The sequence below is a fragment of the Mesoplodon mirus genome (genome assembly GCF_964341445.2).
Source record: "Mesoplodon mirus genome assembly, chromosome: 6".
Classification (NCBI taxonomy): Eukaryota; Metazoa; Chordata; class Mammalia; order Artiodactyla; family Ziphiidae; genus Mesoplodon; species Mesoplodon mirus.
The window spans coordinates 75,848,071-75,871,078 of record NC_138982.1 but is presented as its reverse complement, the minus strand read 5'-3'; the positions used below and the strand labels follow the sequence as shown (position 1 = coordinate 75,871,078).

The window sequence follows — 23,008 nt, the reverse complement described above, 5'->3', positions numbered from 1 at the left end:
AGTATCAGCTGGGACAAGTGTAAGTCCTTGTCACTCTAAACCCCTCATCCTCTGACATGACCTAAGGCTGTTTTTGAGTATGATGCAGTTGCTTCAGCTGCAACAAAGCCTGAGTGAAAAGGGAATTGGCAACAAATAGACTTTTCTCTAGAGATCGCTGTTTCAGCTGGGCATCCTATTTTTGCCCGAAGTCCTAAGAATGGCAATGCCAATGGCAACTCATTGTCAATCATTATTACAATTAAAGGTTTGAAGCCTTAATTATTACTCATTCTTTGGAGCTGAGTTGGAGGCCTGGGGCTGTAGAAAGTTTGTTTTAATCCCTGCTTGATTAGCCACTTGTTTACCCATATGACCATTTCTTAAGAAGGAATATTTCCTGGGAAATTGCTTGTCTTCCTATCATTTGTAAAAGGCAGGAGGTGGTAGTGGTAGCATTCTCTTCAGACCCTACAAATGGAAATGTTGGCATTTCTAAAAAAGAGTGAGAAAGACCTGGTACCATCCTTGGTCTTCCTTGAAGAAAGAGAATGTGGATCTTGGAAGACACAGTGTGTAAAGACAGTCTACCAATACCTGGTAATCCAACACATGGATCATCTCAGGGCTGACAAGTTTGTTGGGGTCACTTGGAGTTATTGGGGTAGGTAACCAATGTGGATGAAACGCAGTGACAGTGGACCAAAGTATTTCTGATACCAGATTTATTTGGGAACAGGGTATAATGTTCCCAAATAAATCTGTTACCTTTCTTTAGAGAGATACTGACCTGGCTACTGCTTATCAGTGACCCTTGTTTTGTCATCTATTCATGTGTCTTCCCTTCCACTTCCCACTGAAAAACCCTTGGAGAGAAACCACAAAGTCTTCTGTGTTTGTTTGTCTTCTGTGTTTCCTGTGTTTTGGTTTATCTCAAGTTAAAAAATAATGTCTACATTATTCTAGGAAATGGTAGCTTTTCTAGAACAAGTGACAATCTGAGAATTGGGGGGGGGGGAAATAATGATTTTGCTGATAGGACTAAAAGCACTGGAACATTCTTAATGAGTAGGGTGGGAAAGGTGAGTTTGAATTCAGAATTAACTATGGAAAGGAAAGCCAATTCCTTTATCACCTGAATTTTTTCATGTCATTTTATTGATAGTCAACTATAAATAAAAAACCTATGTTCTTAATCATTATGCTACACTGCACTTAACCAAAGCCAGTGTCTCCAGATTACTTCATTCTTAAGCTTTAACTTGATTATTTCTTTACCATCATTTACCATGCTTACACATTGAGGCTTAAGCACTAACATGAGATCTAGGGCTTAAAAGCAAACACATGTAGTACAAATCCAGCTGTGCACATTTTCTGAACCTGTTTTAGGAGTTCACTTACCAGTCATAATGTAACTGGAGATCAGTTTCTGGAGTCAGACCTATGTTCAAATCCCAGCCATACTCCCTTCTAGCTCTATGGCCTTAGGAAAGTTACTTAAACTCTCTGTGTCCAACTTTGCTCCTCTATAAAAGGAAATTAATAATACCAAATTTGTGGGGCTGTAAATTTAGCAACAAAATGACCACTAAGACAAAAACCTTACTGAATTTCTCCTTCCCCTCAGCGTCTATTCTCTCTTCCCCACTACATAGCCAAACTCATTGAAAGAATTTTCTTCTTGTCCATTTACTTCCTCTTTCTCTCCTCTTCAACCCACTCCAGTCTGTTTTCTGCCCCAAACTTTGTTCTTTGCCTTCCAATTTAATGTCTCCTTCTTGTGACTCTTAACTCACTGAAGGGCATAATTCTCTGATCCAGTGATACATTTAAGATGCCGCCCACTCTCTTCGTATTCAATCCATTTCCAAATCTGACTATTTTACACCTAACTATCTCATAAATCTGGTCTTTTCTCTCCATCTCCATAGCCACTATTACCTCTCACCTGTACTGCTGCCAGAGATTCATAAGTGGTCCACTCTCAGTCACCCCATTCATCATCCCCACCATGGCCAGCACATCTCTCCTTTGTGATGAGTTATATTTGTTTGACCATTTGGTTTATTACTATCTCCCCCACTAAAATGTAAGCTCCATGAGGTCAGCTATTGCTTCTGACTTTGCTTACCACTCTATTCTTAGTACCAGCACCAAGTTTGTCATATTTTGGGGACTAGATAATTATTTTTGGAATGAATAAGGCATCTCCCACATAATCTGTATACTTACATGGGAGTTCCCATTGCTCTCACTGATGTCATCAACATCATCATCATCACCTGGTGATTCTTTATAGAAACACTCCTTCTTCAGATGACAGCAGACTGAACATTAGGATCTTTAATCTGCTTGGCCTAGGGAAGGTCTCTGAACTTTTTGCATTTGATATTAACACACTCCTAATATTTTTATTGCTCTAACACAGAGACAAAATATATAAGGATTTCAGAGAATGGGTTTATGTCCCCACTCGTCACAGTGATCTCCTTCCCTTTCTTATGTGTACTTTTACCGATTGCTGCATTAAAAATTACTGCAAAAGTTGAAAGCTTAAAAACACTTATTATCTCACAACTTCTGTGTGTCAGGAGTTGCGGCAATGTGGCTGGGTCTTCTGGACCAGGGTCTCTCACAAGGCTGCTGTTGAGGTGCAGTTATCTCAAGGCTCACCTTGTGCGAGGACCTGCTCCAGGCTGTTGTGTGGCTGCTGGATAGCCTCTGGTTCTCACTGGCTGTTGAGTGGGGACATCAATTCCTGGCCATGTGGGCTGCTCCTACAGGACTGTTCACAACCTAGCAGCCTGCTTCCCCCAGAGCAAAGGCTCTAAGAGAGACAATGAGAGATGATGAGCAAGAAGGAAGCCAGTGATTTTGGAACCTAATCCCTGAAGTGATATCCCATCACTTTTGTAGTATTCTGTTCATTGGAAGCAAATCACTGGATCCACCCAACACTCAAGGGGAGGGATTTACACAATGGCAAGAATATCAGGAAGTGGGGATCACTGGGGCCATCCAGATAGAAGCTGCCACCCACGGCAGAGGACTATGCTCTCCCTCTGCCGAGAGCAGAGAACAGCTTTCACTCGAGTCTTTTAAGTCTTGTCTCCTCTGGGAATCCTGGGGGATCATGGGGTGCAGGCCCATCAGGGCCTCACTGCCTTGCCACCTTTCCCTTTCAGAAAAGAAAACAAGAGATGATGGGGTAGGTTCTGCTGAGAATAGCTCCCAGTGGAGATGACCCCAGTTACTCCTTTTGGCTTGTCTGAGCATCAGTCTCCTCATGACTTACTTTATTGCTTCCTACTGAATATATTAAAAATAGAACTCTAGAGGTTATCGATACAGGAAGTGTATATTTATACCTTGAGTTTCTTTCCTCCCTTCACCCCATCCTCCACTCTGCACAGAGGTTTTAGTGCTAATTTGAGATCATTCTGAAACTTCATCTCCTTTATGTTAATGTACATATCCAACATGTTTTGTCTAATTTTAATATAAATGTCTCAGCAACGATTAAGCCACCTCCATTAGTACTGAATTGTCTGTAATCCCTTACACACTCACACTTACAGCACAGGAAAGAAGGGAATGACCTGTATTTAGGAGAGGTTTGTGGAAGAACCTTGGAAAATAAATGAACATTGTTGTCATAATTTCAAGGAGAGCTGTAAGTGCAAAATTTTGTAAGGGAAATACTAAAGAGTATACCTGCAAGTATATGACTAGTATGTCCACCTTGTGTTTCCTTTTGTACAGATTGTTTCCCAGAGAAAGCTGTCCAAATCCTTGTTGAAGCACGGGAACACGGCAGGGAAATCCTCCATCACGGTGAGCCCTCCCTAAGCAGCCACCTGCCCAGGTGCCCAAAATGGAGCTGGCTGGTCCGACCCAGCCACGTGGGAAGCTGACCCTCTGGATGTTGGGAGTTGAACCCATAACTGCTCAACTGTCCCAGTCGCCCTTTCTTTTTTCCATCTTTCTCCTTCCTGACAATACAATTTTGACCTTTCCATTGTAGGAAAAAGGATTTGAAAGTGAGGCCATTCACTTCAAATAAGCACTTCTGTAATTAAATGTAGGTTTTAGCAGGGGACAAAGATGGAGTTATTGAGCACAGTAAGAATACAGAATTGCCTGGAGTTTTCAAATCATCAGAGCTACCTATCCCCCTCACCCCCCGCCAAAAAAATCTACCTGTCCCTGTTTCTCAGTTTCTTAAGAAAAAAAAAATGTTCTAATAGCATTTAGTCCAAGGTTTGGTCTGTTGCCTAAGGATGAGAGAGCCCAGCATTTAACTCTCCTCTTTAATATAATAGTTTGGAACCACACTGTTCTGTTTGGTAGCCATGTGATTATTTGAACTTAAAATTATTTAAAATTAAATAAAAGCAAATAGTCATTCCTTCCACTATCCACGTATCAAGTGCTCAGTAGTTCCATGCGGCTGGCCACTGCTATATTGAACGGTGCAGATTACAGAACATTTCTGTTCTGTAACATTGCAGAATGTTCTATAAGGCAATACTGGAAGTATTTCTAAATAAAATATTAAATGTTCAAGTAGAACTCCAGTATTTGAAACTTTGGCATCTTGTATTAGTGCCCTTAAGAAAGATAGTCTAACCATTTAGCTGTGTGGACAAAAAATAATAGTAATAGGTAGAAAAAAGTACCAGGAGAATCTGAATTGATTGCAAGGCAGATTGTCTTGGGAGGAAAACCTTTTAAGTTCCTCTGAACATGCCTTTTTAACTTGAAAGTGACTGATTCATTTTTAAAAATTTAAGCCATTTTTAAAGGAAAAATTCAAAAATATTTTATTTCCACTGGTGAAAGTTAGGACCATTCTCACAAGCACTTAGCTGGGTTTGTTGGCTTGAATATTAAATATTAAAATGACGCAGTCATGTCAGAGTTTATTCTTGACTGCCAGGTTCAATCATGAACAAATGGTTCAAACGGTCTTTAAAGAAGCCATTGGTACTCTAAAATTCCATGGACCCATGGGCTCCCTACCAAAGCCCACAATCCTAGATAAGACTTGGGAGGGTGAACCCAGGTGTGAGATCTACCACGGTTCTTTCCCAGGTGAACAAAAGCTCATCTTGTCACTTTTCTCTAAGACTCCTTGGGAATTTCCTTTCTCTACACAGCCCAGAAAAACTTAACCTCCTTCCTAATTTTAAATATTTAAATACTCCTCTTAATCCTATGTCCTTGGATCAGAACAATGGCTTCCATAGCTTCTGGAAAACACTTGAAAGTATGTGCAAAATTTTCTAGGCTTTGCAAATGGAGGTCATAACTTTCATCATCTTTCCAAAGGTGTCTGTAACCACAAAATAGTTAAAGACCACAGCTCAAGTGGAGTGTAAGAGGCATTAAGATGACATGGGACAAAAGAGAATTGAATGAAAAATGTAAATATGATGATTTCTGGTTTATCAAGTAGTTCTTCAGTTTTCACTATGTATCTGGACCCATGTTCCCTACTCTTCAGGTGCTCACACATTTGGAGGGATCCTTCCTTCTTTAGACAACTCTTTTAGCTTTAATATTATGGATAAAATAAATATTTCCAGAGGCTACCAATGTGTACTCAGAACAGATGAACCCAACTCATAATGGAAAATTTGATCTCAGATAGAATGGAGATGAAATTGAATTAAAGCTCAGTGTCTCCACATAACAAATTTGATAAGGGTGTCCACACATTATGGCCTCCGAATGCATGGTGAAGTCCTAACATGATTTAGAGGTGGTTTAACCTATATGCAGCTACATTGGTCCCTATATTTTTGTTGTTGTTATTGTTGTTTTTCTACTGACTTTTTTTTTAACATCTTTATTGGAGCATAATTGCTTTACAATGGTGTGTCAGTTTCTGCTCTATAACAAAGTGAATCAGCTATACATACATATACGTCCCCATATCTACTCCCTCTTGCATATCTGTCCCTCCCACCTTCCCTATCCCACCCCTCTAGGTGGTCACAAAGCACCAAGCTGATCTCTCTGTGCTATGCGGCTGCTTCCCACCAGCCATCCATCATATGCTTGGTAGTGCACATATGTCCATGCAACTCTCCCACTCCTTCCCAACTTACCCCTCCCCCTCCCCATATCCTCAAGTCCATCCTCTAGTAGGTCTGCATCTTTATGCCCGTCTGGCCCCTAGGTTCTTATGACCATTTTTCTTCATTTTCTTTTTAGATCCTATATATATGTGTTAGCATATGGTATTTGTTTCTCTCTTTCTGACTTACTTCACTCTGTATGACAGTCTCCAGGTCCATCCACCTCACTACAAATAACTCAGTTTCGTTCCTTTTTAAGGATGAGTAATATTCCATTGTATATATGTGCCACATCTTCTTTATCCATTCATCTGTTGATGGACACTTATGTTGCTTCCATGTCATGGCTATTGTAAATAGAGCTGCAGTGAACATTTTGGTACATGAATCTTTTTGAATTCTGGTTTTCTCAAGGTATATGCCCAGTAGTGGGATTGCTGGGTCGTATGGTAGTTCTATTTTTCATTTTTTAAAGAATCTCCATACTGTTCTCCATAGTGGCTGTATCAATTTACTTTCCCAGCAACAGTGCAAGAGGGTTGCCTTTTCTCCACACCCACTCCAGCATTTATTGTTTGTAGATTTTTTGATGATGGCCATTCTGAGCGGTGTGAGATGATATCACATTGTAATTTTGATTTTCATTTCTCTAATGATTAATGATGTTGAGCGTTCTTTCATGTGTTTGTTGGCAATCTGTATATCTTCTTTGGAGAAATGTCTATTTAGGTCTTCTGCCCATTTTTGGATTGGGTTGTTTGGTTTTTTTGATATTGAGCTGCATACGTTACTTGTATGTTTTGGTGATTAATCCTTTGTCAGTTGCTTCATTTGCAAATACTTTCTCCCATTCTGAGAGTTGTCTTTTCGTCTTGTTTACGGTTTCCTTTGCTGTGCAAAAGCTTTTAACTTTCATTAGGTCCCATTTGTATATTTTTGTTTTTATTTCCATTTCTCTAGGAGGTGGGTCAAAAAGGATCTTGCTGTGATTTATGTCATAAAGTGTTCTGCCTGTTTTCCTCTATGAGTTTGATAGTGTCTGGCCTTACATTTAGGTCTTTAATCCATTTTGAGTTTATTTTTGTGTATGGTGTTAGGGAGTGTTCGAATTTCATTCTTTTACATGTAGCTGTTCAGTTTTCCCAGCACCACTTACTGAAGAGACTGTCTTTTCTCCACTGTATATTCTTGCCTCCTTTATCAAAGGTAAGGTGACCATATGTGCGTGGGTTTATCTCTGGGCTTTCTATCCTGTTCCATTGATCTCTGTTTCTGTCTTTGTGCCAGTATCATACTGTCTTGATTACTGTGGCTTTGTAATATAATCTGAAGTCAGGGAGCCTGATTCCTCCAGCCCTGTTTTTCTTTCTCAGGATTACTTTGGCTATTCAGGGTCTTTTGTGTTTCCATACAAACTGTGAAATTTTTTGTTCTAGTTCTGTGAAAAATGCCATTGCTAATTTGATAGGGATTGCATTGAATCTGTAGATTGCTTTGGGTAATAGAGTTATTTCACAATGCTGATTCTTCCAATCCAAGAACATGGTCTATCTCTCCATCTATTTGTATCACCTTTAATTTCTTTCATCAGTGTCTTATAATTTTCTGCATATAGGTCTTTTGTCTTCTTAGGTAGGTTTATTCCTAGATATTTTATTCTTTTTGTTGCAATGGTAAATAAGAGTGTTTTCCTAATTTCAATTTCAGATTTTTCATCATTAGTGTATATGAATGCAACAGATTTCTGTGCATTAATTTTGTATCCTGCTACTATATCAAATTCATTGATTAGCTCTAGTAGTTTTCTGGTAGCACCTTCAGGATTCTGTATGTATAGTATCATGTCATCTGCAAACAGTGACAGCTTTACTTCTTCTTTTCCAAATTGGATTCCTTTTATTTCATTTTCTTCTCTGATTGCTGTGGCTAAAACTTCCAAAACAATGTTGAATAATAGTGGTGAGAGTGTGCAACATTGTCTTGTTCCTGATCTTAGTGGAAATGATTTTGGTTTTTCACCATTGAGGACAATGTTGGCTGTGGGTTTGTCATATATGGCCTTTATTATGTTGAGGAAAGTTCCCTCTATGCCTACTTTCTGGCAGGTTTTCATTATAAGTTGGTGTTGAATTTTGTCAAAAGCTTTCTCTGCATCTATTTAGATGAGCATATGGTTTTTCTCCTTCAATTTTTTAGTATGGTGTATCATGTTGATTGATTTCCATATACTGAAGAATGCTTGCATTCCTGGGATAAACCCCACTTGATCATAGTGTATGATCCTTGTAATGCGCTGTTGGATTCTGTTTGCTACTATTTTGTTGAGGATTTTTGTATCTATGTTCATCAGTAATATTGGCCTGTAGTTTTCTTTCTTTTTGATATCTTTGTCTGGTTTTGGTATCAGAGTGATGGTGACCTCGTAGCATGAGTTTGGGAGTGTTCCTCCCTCTGCTATATTTTGGAAGAGTTTGAGAAAGACAGGTGTTAACCCTTTTCTAAATGTTTGATAGAATTGGCCTGTGAAGCCACCTGGTCCTGGGCTTTTGTTTGTTGGAAGATTTTTAATCACAGTTTCAATTTCAGTGCTTGTGATTGGTATGTTTAGGTTTTCTATTTCTCCTTGGTTCAGTCTCAGAAGGTTGTGTATTTCTAAGAATTTGTCGATTTCTTCCAGGCTGTCCATTTTATTGGCATACAGTTGCTTGTAGTAATCTCTCATGATCCTTTGTATTTCTGCAGTGTCAGTTGTTACTTCTCCTTTTTCATTTCTAATTCTATTGATTTGAGTGTTCTTCCTTTTTTCTTGATGACTCTGGCTAATGGTGTATCCATTTTGTTTATCTTCTCAAAGAACCAGCTTTTCATTTTATTGATCTTTGCTATCATTTCCATCATTTCCTTTTCATTTATTTCTGATCTGATCTTTATGGTTTCTTTCCTTCTGCGAACTCTAGGGTATTTTTGTTCTTCTTTCTCTAATGGCTTTAGGTGTAAAGTTACATTGTTTATTTGAGTTGTTTCTTGTTTCTTAAGGTAGGATTGTATTGCTGTAAACTTCCCTCTTAGAACTGCTTTTGCTGCATCCCATAGGTTTTGGGTCATTGTGTTTTAATTTTCATTTGTTTCTAGGTATTTTTTGATTTCCTCTTTGATTTCTTCAGTCATCTCTTGGTTATTTAAGCATATTGTTTAGCCTCCGTGTTCTTGTATTTTTTACAGATTTTTTCCTATAATTGATATCTAGTCTCATCGCATTGCGGTCGTAAAACATACTTGATACAATTTCAATTTTGTTAAGTTTACCAAAGCTTGATTTGTAACCCAAGATATGATCTATCCTGGAGAATGTTCCATGGGCACTTGAGACGAATGTGTACTCTGTTGTTTTTGGATCAATGTCCTATAAATATCAATTAAGTCCATCTTGTTTAATGTATCATTTAAAGCTTGTGTTTCCTTATTTATTTTCATTTTGGATGATCTGTCCATTGGTGAAAGTGGGGTGTTAATGTTCCCTACAATGATTGTGTTACTGTCAATTTCCCCTTTTATGGCTGTTAGTATTTGCCTTATGTATTGAGGTGCTCCTATGTTGGGTGCATAAATATTTACAATTGCGCTATCTTTTTGGATTGATCCCTTGATCATTATGTAGTGTCCTTCTTTGTCTCTTGTACTAGGCTTTGTTTTAAAGTCTATTTTGTGTGATATGAGAATTGCTACTCCAGCTTTCTTTTGATTTCCATTTGCATGGAATATCTTTTTCCATCCCCTCACTTTCAGTCTGTATGTATCCCTAGGTCTGAAATGGGTCTCTTGTAGACAGCATATGTACGGGTCTTGTTTTTGTATCCCCTCAGCTAGTCTATGTGTTTTGGTTGGAGCATTTAATCCAGTTACATTCAAGGTAGTTATTGATATGTATGTTCCCATTACCATTTTCTTAATTTTGGGGGGTTTGTTATTATAGGTCTTTTCCTTGTCTTGTGTTTCCTGCCTATAGAAGTTCCTTTAGCATTTGTTGTAAAGCTGCTTTGGTGGTGCTGAATTCTCTTACTTTTGCTTGTCTGTAAATGTTTTAATTTCTCCATCAAATCTGAATGAGATCCTTGCTGGGTAGAGTAATCTTGGTTGCAGGTTTTTCTCCTTCATCACTTTAAATATGTCCTGCCAGTCCCTTCTAGCTTTCAGAGTTTCTGCTGAAAGATCAGCTGTTAACCTTATGGGGATTCCCTTATGTGTTACTTATTGTTTTTCCCTTGCTGCTTTTAATATGTGTTCTTTGTATTTAATTTTTGATAGTTTGATTTATATGTTTCTTTGTGTGTTTCTCCTTGGACTTATCCTGTATGAGACTCTTTGTGCTTCCTGGACTTGATTAACTATTTCCTTTCTCATATTAGGGAAGTTTTCAACTATAATCTCTTCAAATATGTTCTCAGTCCCTTTTTTTTCTCTCTTCTTCTTCTGGGACCCCTATATTTCGAATGTTGGTGTGTTTAATGTTGTCCCAGTGGTCTCTGAGACTGTCCTCAATTCTTTTCATTCTTTTTTCTTTATTCTGTTTTGCAGTAGTTATTTCCACTATTCTATCTTCCAGGTCACTTTTCCGTTCTTCTGCCTCAGTTATTCTGCTCTTGATCCCTTCTAGAAAATTTTTAATTTCATTTATTGTGTTGTTCATCACTGTTTGTTTGCTCTTTAGTTCTTCTGGGTCCTTGTTAAAGGTTTCTTGTATATTCTCTATTCTATTTCCAAGATTTTGGATCACCTTTGCTATCATTATTCTGAATTCTTTTTCAGGTAGACTGCCTATTTCCTCTTCATTTGTTAAGTCTGGTGGGTTTTTGCCTTGCTCCTTCATCTGCTGTGTGTTTCTCTGTCTTCTCATTTTGCTTAACCTAATGTTTTTTGGATTTCCTTTTCGCAGGCTTCAGGTTTGTAGTTTCCATTGTTTTTGGTGTCTGTGCCCAGTGGCTAAAGTTCGTTCAGTGGGTTGTATAGGCTTCCTCGTGGAGGGGACTAGTGCCTGTGTTCTGGTGGATGATGCTGGTTCTTGTCTTTCTAGTGGGCAAGTCCACGTGTGGTAGTGTGTTTTGGGGTGTCTCTGGCCTTATTATAATTTTAGGCAGTCTCTGTGTTAATGGAGGGGTTGTGTTCCTGTCTTGCTAGTTTCTTGGCATAGGGTGTCCAGCTCTGTAACTTGCTGGTCATTGAGTGGAGCTGGGTCTTGGCATTGAGATGGAGATCTCTGGGAGATTTTTGCCATTTGATATTACATGGAGCTGGTAGGTTTCTTGTGGGCCAGTGTCCTGAACTTGGCTCTTCCACCTCAGTGGCACAGCCCTGACACCTGGCTAGAGCCCAAGGAGCCTGTCCTCCACATGGCTCTCATGCCACCTTAGTCTTGATGCTCCCACCCCTGCTCCTCAGGCCTGTGTCCTCACTTCTTTTCCACCAGTTTCTGTTCCAAGGTTTTGAGAGTTGGTATTCAATATTGGGAAGTGATCTTTTATGAAAAAGGGTTTTAGGTTATTATCTCTTCACTTTTGTCAAAGTCTTTGTCAGGAATTCTCTGTTCTTGAGATTTAAATGTTTAGCTCCTTATTCTCTCTCTCTCTCTCTCTCTCTCTCTCTCTCTCTCAAAGCCCAAGGACAGTCTTTTTTGAAACACTGGAATTAGAACATTTATTTGATAACCTGGTAATCATTGGTCTGGAAGGGATGTAGAGACCAGTTTATTCCCCACCCGTTATTGGTGTGATTCAAAACAGTGAAGAAATATTGGCCTGCTCCTCCTTTTTTGTCACTTCCCAAAGAAGAAAATGTATATAATTATATGGACGTGCCATTCAGTGCTGTGTGACCTTTGAAGGAAAAGCTCTTCCTAATTGCTCCTCCAAAACCTCTTCCCTTAGCTTTCCCCCCATATCTCATGTTCTCATGCTCAGCACAGATGAGATCTAGTTATCTTCAGTGGTCTGTTCTAGGGAGTTCCCTGTACACCTGAAGATGCTGTGCCATCTTTACTGTGTTGTGGGAAACTCCATGCCAAATGTCAGTCTTTGTTGATTTTTGGATCAAACGTGAGCTAAATTGTTCATGAATTCCTGGGCTTAGTTGTCCAACTGCCACTGCACCTGATGTGTCCTTTTTCCTTTAGGTGATTGCTGAGGAATTATCTGGCAATGATGACTACGTTGAACTTGCCTTCAACGCACGGAAACTGGATGACAAGGTAAAGTGTTTGGCATCAGCTTTATTGAAGGTAGTAATAAAACTAGCACACAAAGCTTAATAAGGTTCTCCCTCACAGCTATTTTTTCCCTTTCAACTCACATTATTAAACACATCAAAGATTTCAGAGAGGTCTGCAAAGTTAGGCTTCCCCCAAATTAAGAAGCAGTTAATGAGAAGTGGGAGGGACTATAATTAAAACAGGACCACTTTATTACACTAAGACTTCATTTCTTCCCAAATGCCACAGGTCATATGTGCATAAGTAAATGCAATTTAACCCCAGTGCTAGGAACTTTTCAAAGGAAAAGAGGAGATGTGAAAGGGAAGAAAAGTGACATTTATTAAGCATCTATATTTGCCAGGTACCTGGTTAAGAGCCTTTCAAGTATGATCACAGTTAGTCATTCTTATAGCACCCATGTAACAGGTATTATTAACCCTGTTTAGACCTTGGTGAAGAAACAGATTCAAAGATGAAGTAATTGTCTAAGGTCACTCCATGTGTTATCCAGATAGTCCCAGAAAGAGACAACAAGACAGAGTTAACAATGCAAGGATTTTATTAGAAGAAATGCCTGTGTAGGGAACATTGGGAGGAAATCTGGGAGAGCTGACAGACCACAATATAAGTCTGAATATAAGTAAAGGAGAGCAGGAGAGAAGTGGCAGCTCCTGCAACGCCATGTAGTCTAAGGAAGTTTCCACAAGGCCATCAAGGAGCCTTAGAGCAAAAATTAGCCAGCAAGAGAATCCTGTGCCTCCCAAGAGTGCCTTTATATCCCCTACACACACAGCGCTGGCTGGGAGCAGCCCACAGGGAGCCTGGCCTCGGAGTGAGGGCAGGGCTGGATTTCGGAGCACAGCAGCTGGGGTCCATGGTAGGTTACACACCCTGGAGTGCGAGGTCTGCAAAGCATGTGCTCATGGCCACCATACCCTGCTAGTTGGTGGTAAAGCTGAGGACTCAGTCCCATGTCAATCTGACTCCCATCTGTACTCTTTCTGTTGTATCTCACAACTTCCACACTATCACAGGCCTTATTAGTCTTGTATATACAGAAAAAGTTCTACAGTCTCCACCCCTTTAAAAAAAAGTTTCCTTTCCAACCTCACCATATATTTATTATTTCCCTCCAATCATATCCTTGAGTCAAAAAGCACATCATATCCATAAATGTATTCACAAAGTACTCCATTTTCCAAGCGTACAACTAAGGAAGAGGCGATAAGGGGATGTGGGACTGCTTTTTCAAACAATTGCTTACAGGCATTAGGCTGAAAAAGGTAAAGCACTCAAGCAATTCCCCATAGCCTTAAGCAGCAGTTTATATCCTGGCATAGTTCATTTTCACCTACAAAAAGTACTCAGTCAATTTATGCATTCATTAATTCACTCTCTTATTTGTTCATTTATCCACTCATTCATCATTCATTTACCAAACCTTTGTTGTATGCTTGTTATGCATCAGTTGGCAGGAAAAGGGCACACTTTGAACAACTCTTACACCCACAACCTGGAATTCACCATCTAAGTGACATATCGATTTAAACAACAAGTGATATAATGATACTAGAGCCATAAGAGGATGATACACAATCAGAGAATCCTGAAAAGGGTAGTCCATTCTGCCTGGGGACATTAGGAAATACTTTGCTCTTAAAAGAGAATTATATTTGGATTTTTTTTGTCCTGAGGGGATTGTGTGACACTTTCACAAATTGCTACCTTTTGACATTAGGTGAGCGAGGTGCTGGGAGCTGTAGAGTACGTTGATGTCTGTGGGGTGTAAGCTCTTATCCCTCACTTCCTGTGATCATCGTGCTCTTTCTCTCCCGTCATCTTCAAGTTTCAGAATAACTCACCAGACTGCTTTGTGGCATCTTTCCTGGTGACAATTATAAGCCATTGGGTCAGTGTGTTTCAGTTTTAAGCTACTCACTTAATGGCTTATAATGGCTTCTTTCCACTTAGTCATGTCCTCTAGCTGACTTATTTTATAATGCAAGGGGCTATGGGGGTTTGTTAGTGGGTCCATTGGCTCTAAGATGTTTGAGCAGTTTCCCTTCATCCAAGTGAGTGATTGCTTGCTCACAGAACTGAAAGAGCCCCATGCAGCACTTACCATGGTTCTCAATGGCCATTCCCACCCTCGGCTGTGCTGATTGCCCAGGGTCCTCAATTGCTCATTGCTGAGACCAGTGGACTGGGGGATGAACGGTCTCAAGTGGAGAGAGGGCAAAGTTGTAGAGTTGAGGAGCAAGATGGTACTATGAAGATCATCTCACACAACCTCTTCAGGAAACAGAGGCTCAGTAAGGCCGGATGACTTACACAAGGACACTGCTGCCCGGTTATCTATTGCTGCATCACAAACCACCTCAAAACCGGGCAAATTATACTAACAACTACTTTATTATATGTCATAATTTTGAGGTTAGAAATTCAGGCAGGTTTCAACTGGGCAATTCTTCAGTTATACTCAGCTGGTGGAGGAGCTTTACTCACATGCCTGGCACATGGGATAGCTGGAAGGCTGGGCTCCACCAGCTCGGTCAGCTAGACTGCCTTCATGGTGGTCTTAGGTTTGTCACACTTTCTACATTGTGGCTGGCTTTTCCCAAAGAGAACATCCCAAGAGAAGCAGAGAAAAGCTGCGTGGCCTTTTCTGACCTAGGCTTCAAATTCATGCAAGTGAGTCATAAGGCAGCCCAGAGTCGAGGGGAGGAGAGCCACTCCATGCCTTGATGGGGGAGTCATAATGTAGAAAAGTGTGTGGACAGTGGACATTGTAGGGGAAAGTCAACCTGCCACAGTATTTTTGTGATAGAATCAGAATAATAGAGGACAATTATTTCATGTCACAACTGGAAAAAGCATTCCCAAAGGTTCTCAAGGAGGACCTCCTTCTAGCCTTTAGCACTAAATGAGGATGTAGCTACCTGCATGTTAACAGTTAATCTTATATTAATTGAGAAAATAGACCATGACTAAAAGCCACTGAAATAAAACAATCTCTTAATTTAAAACATTTTGCCAATTAGTATCATGAAAGCAACTAATTTCTATATACATTTGAAAAATTGCAGTATGGATATGTAGGGAAAATACACTATATCCAATTCAGACATTAGTTATGGAGATCTTGAACCCCACTCCCCTTGAAGTAACTCTGGTAACCTCCAGGTATACACATACCTCTGGTAGAAAGCTCTGCCTAATACAATTGCCTTCTTTTACATATGAGAACATCGAGGTTCAGAGATGTCAAATGACTTACCAAAGGCCACACACACACACACACACACACACACTCACAGATAATCAGTAACAGAGAGGGACTCAATCAGGTTGCCTAACTACAATCTAAATATTCTTCAGGGCAGAGGGTTAATGAATACAAGTTGGACTGGTCTTGGTCTGTGGAGAACTTGGTTATGTTCCCGTGTATTTTGGGGAAGTGGGGAGCCAGAGAAGAGGAAGGTGAGGGTGCATATGCTACAAGGCAGCAGTCCTCAAGGTGTGGTCCCAGGTCCCAAGACCCTTTCAGAAGAATGCATGAGGTCAAAACCATTTTCATAGTAATACTAGGACATTATTTTCTTTCTTCACTCTCATTCTGTCACATGTGTACAGTGGTTTTCCAGAAGCTACATGATGCCTAGTATCACAACAGATTGAATGCAACAAGAGATAAGAGAATCCGGCTGCTTCTATTGATTCAGTCATTAAACTGATTTATAAAGATGTAAAATGATATCATTCTCCTGACAATTTTATACATTTTGAAAATATAATTATTTTCCATTAAAATGTTATTTTTTATTATGATGTCATAGGTTTATCTTTACTACTTTTAAAATGATGTAGCAAATGAATATTTTTTAAATTTCTCAGTTTTAATTTATAATATGGTAAAATATTGACAGATATAATCCACATAAACAAAAGTTCCTTGGTGTCCTTAATAATTTTTAAGTGTAAAAGTGTCCTGAGACCAAAAAGTTTGAGAACTGCTATTGTGGAGTATAATAGTACTTTTGCAAACCACAATGACAGATAATGTCACTTTTTGGTCATTTTCTGTCATTTTAAACTCCCCTTTCCAATGCTGTCCAGGAAACCAGCAGCTATCTATTCAGGATGGAAACCCAGAGTCTTTGAAATCTGAGAAGTAGGCTTCATGAGAGCCGCATATAAAATAGACGAGGCTTGCAAGAAATAACTTATTTGTCTACTGTTAATGCAATTCATTTTGTGGAGAGATAGGCTTTTTAACTCCTAAATCACATTTATTACATTAGCAGCTAGTTGGTGATTAATCTAACAAGTAGAGATATGAATGTAATCCCTTTGGAACATTCAAGCTGACAAAGTGTTCTCTCTCCTCCCTTTCCTGAGAAAGTATTCACGATGGTGTGTTGGAACTGATTCTCACACTGGTGCTCTTCATATATGTAATCATGATCATTATAAGCTGTATTTTTTAATATTGCCATGATGCTAGTTCGATGGGGTGCTGTATAAGCAGTTGAATCTGTCTCTGAAGGAGAGGTTGGCAAACATTTCCTATAAAGGTCAGATGGTGAATAGTTTAGACTTGCAGGTTGTATGGTCTCTGTCCCAACTATGCATCTTTGCCTTTGCAGCATGAAAACAGCCATAGACAATACGTAAATGAATGAGCATAGCAATGTTCCAATAAAACTTTATTCACAAAAACAGGCAGTGGGGGACTTCCCTGCTAGTGCAGTGGTTAAGAATCTGCCTGCTAATGCAGGGGACATGGGTTCAAGCCCTGGTCCAGGAAGATCCCACATGCCACAGAGCAAAAAAACCCATGCACTACAACTACCGAGCCTGTGCTCTAGAGCCTGCAAGCCACAACTACTGAGCCCACACACCGCAACTACTGAACTCTGCATGCTCTAGGGCCCATGCTTTGCAACAAGAGAAACCACCACAATGAGAAGCCCATGCACTGCAATAAAGAGTAACTCTCACTCCCTGCAACTAGAGAAAGCCCACATGCAACAACAAAGACCCAACACAGCCAAAAAGTAAATAAATAAATTTTAAAAAAAGAAAAAAAACTAAAAAATAACCCGAAATGAACAGGCAGTGGGCTGAATTTGGGCCACCTACCATACTTTGCTGACCCCTGTTCTACAGCAACATTAACTCTCTCATGCTGTGCTGTGATTTTACTATGTTCAAGTATGCCTGCCTGAAAACTAATCCAGCCTGCATTAATGAAAGCAAATTATCACTCATGAGCATCTACAATGTACCAGGTGTCAGGTGTCTAACTACATTACCCCCACAAACTCACCATATTCTTAAAAATGGGTCTTATTATTTCCAGTCTACAGATGATGCATAGTGAGATCAAAGAATTTGCCCAAAGTCGCAAGGCGAGGAAGCTATAGAGTCTGGATATGACCCCATATCATTCAAACAATCTTTTCTAGTTCCAATATTCTGTTTCCATGATCACTGTCATGGCTATGCACTGCTTCCTTTTCTCTTTCAAACCTCAGCTGATTGCTTACTGACCTCTCACTTGACTAAATTTCTTTCATATTGGACTAAAAGAGCAGGGACATAGCCTCCAAGTTATTAAAACATTTTACCATAGCAAAACTTCAGTAAAATGCCTATATCATTAATTTTCATTGTACTGAACTGTCCCAAGGGCCATCTTAATGCTGATGGTCAAGCAAAGGAAGCTGAAAATTCCAGATTGTGGTCAAGTAACCGTACAATTAGACACAGATTTGTTGTTTTTAACTATGAATCTCTGAGTGTACATTTTAGATGTATTTGAGCTGCTTATGAGTTGTTTTATTTTCAGAAATCAGATGCCTTCTTAATATTAATCATCCCTGGGGCTTCCCTGGTGGCACAGTGGTTAAGAATCCACTTGCCAATGCAGGGGACACAGATTCAAGCCCTGGTCCAGGAAGATCTCACATGCCGTGGACCAAATAAACCCGTGCACCACAACTCCTGAGCCTGTGCTCTAGAGCCCACGGGCCACAACTACTGAGCCCACATGCCACAACTACTGAAACCCACGTGCCTAGAGCCTGTGCTCCACAACAAGAGAAGCCACTGCAATGAGAAGCCTGTGCACCACAACGAAGAGTAGCCCCTGCTTTCTCTGAGTAGCCCCAGAGAAAGCCCACATGCAGCAATGAAGACCCAATGCAGCCAAAAATAAATAAATTTATTTAAAAAAAAGAGCTCTTGCTAACATTAAAAAAAAATAGTAATCATCCCTGATATTTGTATAGTGCTTTACTAAGTGTCCTCAAGCATTCTCTCTTTTATTGGTAATAATTAATAGCAGTAGTGCTTTCTGAGTGCTGACCATGTGCCAGGCACTGGACTCAACACTTAGGTGTATCAGCAACTATAATCCTTCTGCATTGCTATGAGAAAAGGGTGATACCCTCTCCATTTATGGATAAAGAAGCTGAGACGTGGAAAAATTAAATATCCTGTCCCAGATCACCCAGACTGTATATGGTGGAATCAGGATTTAAAAGCCAGTGTGCTACATGTTCGATTTTTTATTTACTTGAAGATGAAGATTATATCCTGATCTTTCTTTTTTTGATTTATAGTACTGTTACCAAGTCCAAGCTTACTCTGCTCACCACACAACAGACCAATAAATTGGGAGATGAGATGTTGAGGCAAGGAATAGCGACTTTATTCAGAAAGCTGGAAGACCAAGAAGATGGCAGACTAGTGTCCCCAAAACCATCTTACCGGGGTCTGGATGCCAGTTTCTTTTACAGAACAGAGAGGGGGAGGAGGTGAGGAAGTAAAGTAAAAGGGCTGTTAGTTTTGCCTGGCTTGGCCAGCATCGAGGAGGGTATGTGAGAATTTCTTCCTTTCTACAGCCATTCATAGGTGGGCAGGGTCAGATTGTCTCCCTGTGAGCTGAACAAAAGCCCATTAGTTTAACATTCAGGCAGAGGGGCAGGGTTCCCTGAGGCAGACCATTATGTATGATTATAGTAACAAAAGCAATGAAAAGCAAAGGTTAAAGTCAAAGAAACAGATCCAACATGGAGTCAGATTTTGCTCTTCCCTGTTACAGTACATCCTCCTGACAACAACTCCATGCCAATCCTAAAAATCATGTGAAATAAAACAGAAAAAACATTGTAATATACTTCCAAGAGAAAAAAAAATAGGGTACCAAAGTGTATATAGTGTACTATTACAAATTTTTTTTTTTTTTTTTTTTTTTTTTGTGGTACGCAGGCCTCTCACTGTTGTGGTCTCTCCCGTTGCAGAGCACAGGCTCTAGATGTGCAGGCTCAGCGGCCATGGCTCATGGGCCTAGCCGCTCTGCAGCATGTGGGATCTTCCCAGACCGGGGCACGAACCCATGTCGCCTGCATCGGCAGGTGGACTCTCAACCACTGCGCCACCCGGGAAGCCCCACAAATATTTTTTAAAAGAAAGAAAGAAAATTATGTCTAGATTCTAGAAAAAAATTATCAAAATGTTATTGATAGTTGTGGTATTATGGGTGGGATTATGGGCTATTTTTTCCTTCTTTCTGTATTTTCTATTTTTTGAAAAAACAATAGCAAACATTTAAAATTATCAATAAAAGGAAAAAGAAAAATAACTGATAGTGTTCCTCCAGTGTGTTGAGCAATTCTTAAGTACAATTGACATATACATTCCCTGAGGGACCAACAATCTATCTCAGGGGTCAAAGCCTGCGGCTCCTGGAGAAGGGCCCCAAGGGCATGCAGAACAAGCTAAAGTGCCCACACTAGGAATTGGGGAGGGAGGTTCTGGTTCATTTAAGGCCCTTCACCTCATGGAGCCACTTCCACCAGTACTGCCTCAGATTCCTCCCCTACACATCCTGAGGCTGCAGGGTAATTCAGCTACTTGGTGTGTCCTTTCTATGGTTACTTTTTTACACCTTCACTCACTCCATTCCCTCCCTAGAAACATCCTCCTCACAACCATATTTTGCAGTCAAAATCCATTGACTTTCCCTCTTCTCTGTTATTCATTCATTCATTCATTCATTAATACTTAGCCCTTTGTTATGTTTATGGCCCTTTGGAGGGATGAGAAAAGGTTTTATCCTTCCTTGTATCTTAATATCAAGCACAAGGGCTCCATGATCAGCATATCCCCTGAGAGTATTTTGTCTAGCTAAAGACTAGGATGGCTGTAGGCTTTATTCTGCTTTGCTGCTGTCTAGATTTCTGGGGCGGGGAATTACCTAGTGAAATACATAGTAAGAATGTGATGACCAGAGCTGTTGCTCAGATAACCTCCTATTCTGTACCTGGTTTTCTTGTCACTCGCTCATTCATTTATGTATTCATTCATACATTCAGTAAACACTGTGCTATGTGCTATGGAAGATGCTATGGTAGAAATATAAAGGAAAATAAGACATAATTGCTCCTGTCTGAGAGTTTATAATCTATCAGTGTAAAAAGCCAAGTTTAAAAGAAGGATATGGACAGGTCTGCTTCCAGTATTAAAGTGCCTGTTTGTTTTACATTACTCTACTACTGAAAACAACTATAAACACTGGAGAAGATACAAGAGACATCTGTTTGAGGGTCTTAAGGCAGTCAAGATTCAGGGTCAGAGAAGTTGGAGAGAAGAGAAATCCATTGAGGTGATTCAGACATTCTATGCAGATTTTCCACTCAAGGCAATTCCATAAGGCTGATTCATAAAACCCAGGGATAGAGAAGCTGGGAAGCCTAGCAGAAAATAACTACTAAGAAACAGAGAAACTGAGCAGTGATATTAATAGCCTCATGGAATTGGGGAAGTAAAACTGGAGTTCAGGACTTTAGGGAAAGCTTAGGTTACTTGTAGAGGCTTCAGAGAAGGGAAGCAGCCCAACCGTTGGAGTGACTTATCCCCTCAAGGCATTCACTAATTAGCAAATAGCAGCATAGAGAGAAACTGAACCAATAACTATAGAACCAAGAGATTATGGAAGTAAACAGAGTCTTTCAGAGTCTCACAAACAGAAATGAGCCTTGAGGGCTTGTCAAGAAGGAACAGCCCTCATAAACAGTGAGTTTTTGAGTGAGAGCCCTTTAAGGATTATACCTAAGGAATAAAGGAATCAGAAATAGGTCCGGCCTTTAAAGACTTTTGAAGAAACCAGTCTCTAAAGAGCTCAATCCTAATTGGATTCAGGTGACTGCTCCCATTTTAATTGCTTGCCAGAAGCTGAAGACTCATCTATAGCCTTTATAATTTTTTTTACACAGTGTCTAGTATTTAATCAACAATTAAAAAGCATAACAAGAGGCAGAATGTAGAAACAGATAATAAAAACAGACCCACAGAATTCCAGATACTGTAGTCATCAGACATAGGCTTTACAATAACTAGAATTAACATGTTTAAGACAGCAGATGTTAAGACTGCTTCTTAGAGAACCAGCATTTGGGTGGATCTTTGAAGACTACTTGGGATTTCAGTCAACCAATCCTTACTTCTCAAAGGACTCGGCGTTAAGATACAGCTCATTCTAGCCAAAGGTGGGTCTCAGGGATGAAGAATAAAGCAAGGAAGGGTCAAATTCAGGGGTATTTTATCCAGGGCTGGATCAAATGTGTTTGTGCAGGGGGCAGGGAAACAACTCATTTCTGCTTATTTATTGTAGGATTTCTTCAGTAAGTCTGACCCATTTCTGGAAATTTTTCGAATGAATGATGATGCAACTCAGCAACTTGTGCACCGAACTGAGGTGAGAAGAACCGTCTACAGCTGTGCCATCTCGTCTCTTTAAGATGAAACACTGACCTGTTTTGAGAAACCCCTTCCCTTTCTTAATGTCTGTAGCTATCCCTCAATACCTGAAGTCTTCCCAGTCTTTAAGAGGGCTCTTTATTCTCAGTGTGGGTGTTATAAGAGGAGACCCTTTCTCACCCAGATTTTCCATTATTGACCTTTAATGCAGAAAGCCAGCAACTTATTAATAATAAAAAGATGAATACTAGCTAATATTTAATAAACATGACTAGGTACCAAGCATTTGACTGACTGATCTCATATGCATCATTTTATTTACTTCTGACAACTATGCATTGACATGATTATTATTACCCCATTTTACAGTTGAAGAAACGGAACTTTGAGGAGGTCAAGTCACCTTCCCAGTGAGCAAGAGGTAGAGCTGAGGTTTGAATTGAGTTTGACCCTGAGTTTTGCTGCGATTTCAGAAGCCAATCTGCCTCCCCAGGGAAAGTCCATACACGGGACTGATGTCAGATCTGTCGTACGAACGGCTGTCCTGTATCAGCAGGCACTTGGTCTTGCTGCATCTCCCTCTCACCCTCCTACATTCTCTCCACGTGACTCCGAACCCTATCCTTCACTACCCCACCCCCCACTACCCACCACCACACACCCACTTAACAATCAACCCTAGTCTCCACTTTTAATTTTATTTTATATACAAGCCAGTTAAAGAGAGACTGTGTGGGGGTGAGAAGTGCATTGATGAGGAGGAATGGCTTGGAGCTGGGAGAAAAATGTGCTTCCAGTGTGGGGTAAAGGACGAAGGAACTCTCATGACTCTCTCAGGATGATAGTGGGGTGCTGTGTTCCCATACCCCACACTGGAAATCCATTTCCTTTTTCCTGAAGTAGCAGAGTTGCAGGTAGCATTAGGGGAACTTTT

At 40.0% G+C, this 23,008-nt stretch overlaps 1 protein-coding gene across 1 annotated transcript in view; it reads left to right on the top strand.

The window, feature by feature from the left end:
* The window catches only part of CPNE4 (copine 4), a gene marked incomplete at its 3' end in the record, with an annotated part of 595,946 nt that overhangs the window by 425,705 nt on the left and 147,233 nt on the right, over positions 1-23,008 (top strand). The window contains exons 4-6 of the mRNA XM_082625196.1: positions 3,745-3,816; positions 12,232-12,306; positions 21,989-22,072. Of these exons, the coding sequence (XP_082481322.1) occupies positions 3,745-3,816; positions 12,232-12,306; positions 21,989-22,072 (231 nt within the window). The remainder of the gene's footprint in view (positions 1-3,744; positions 3,817-12,231; positions 12,307-21,988; positions 22,073-23,008) is intronic.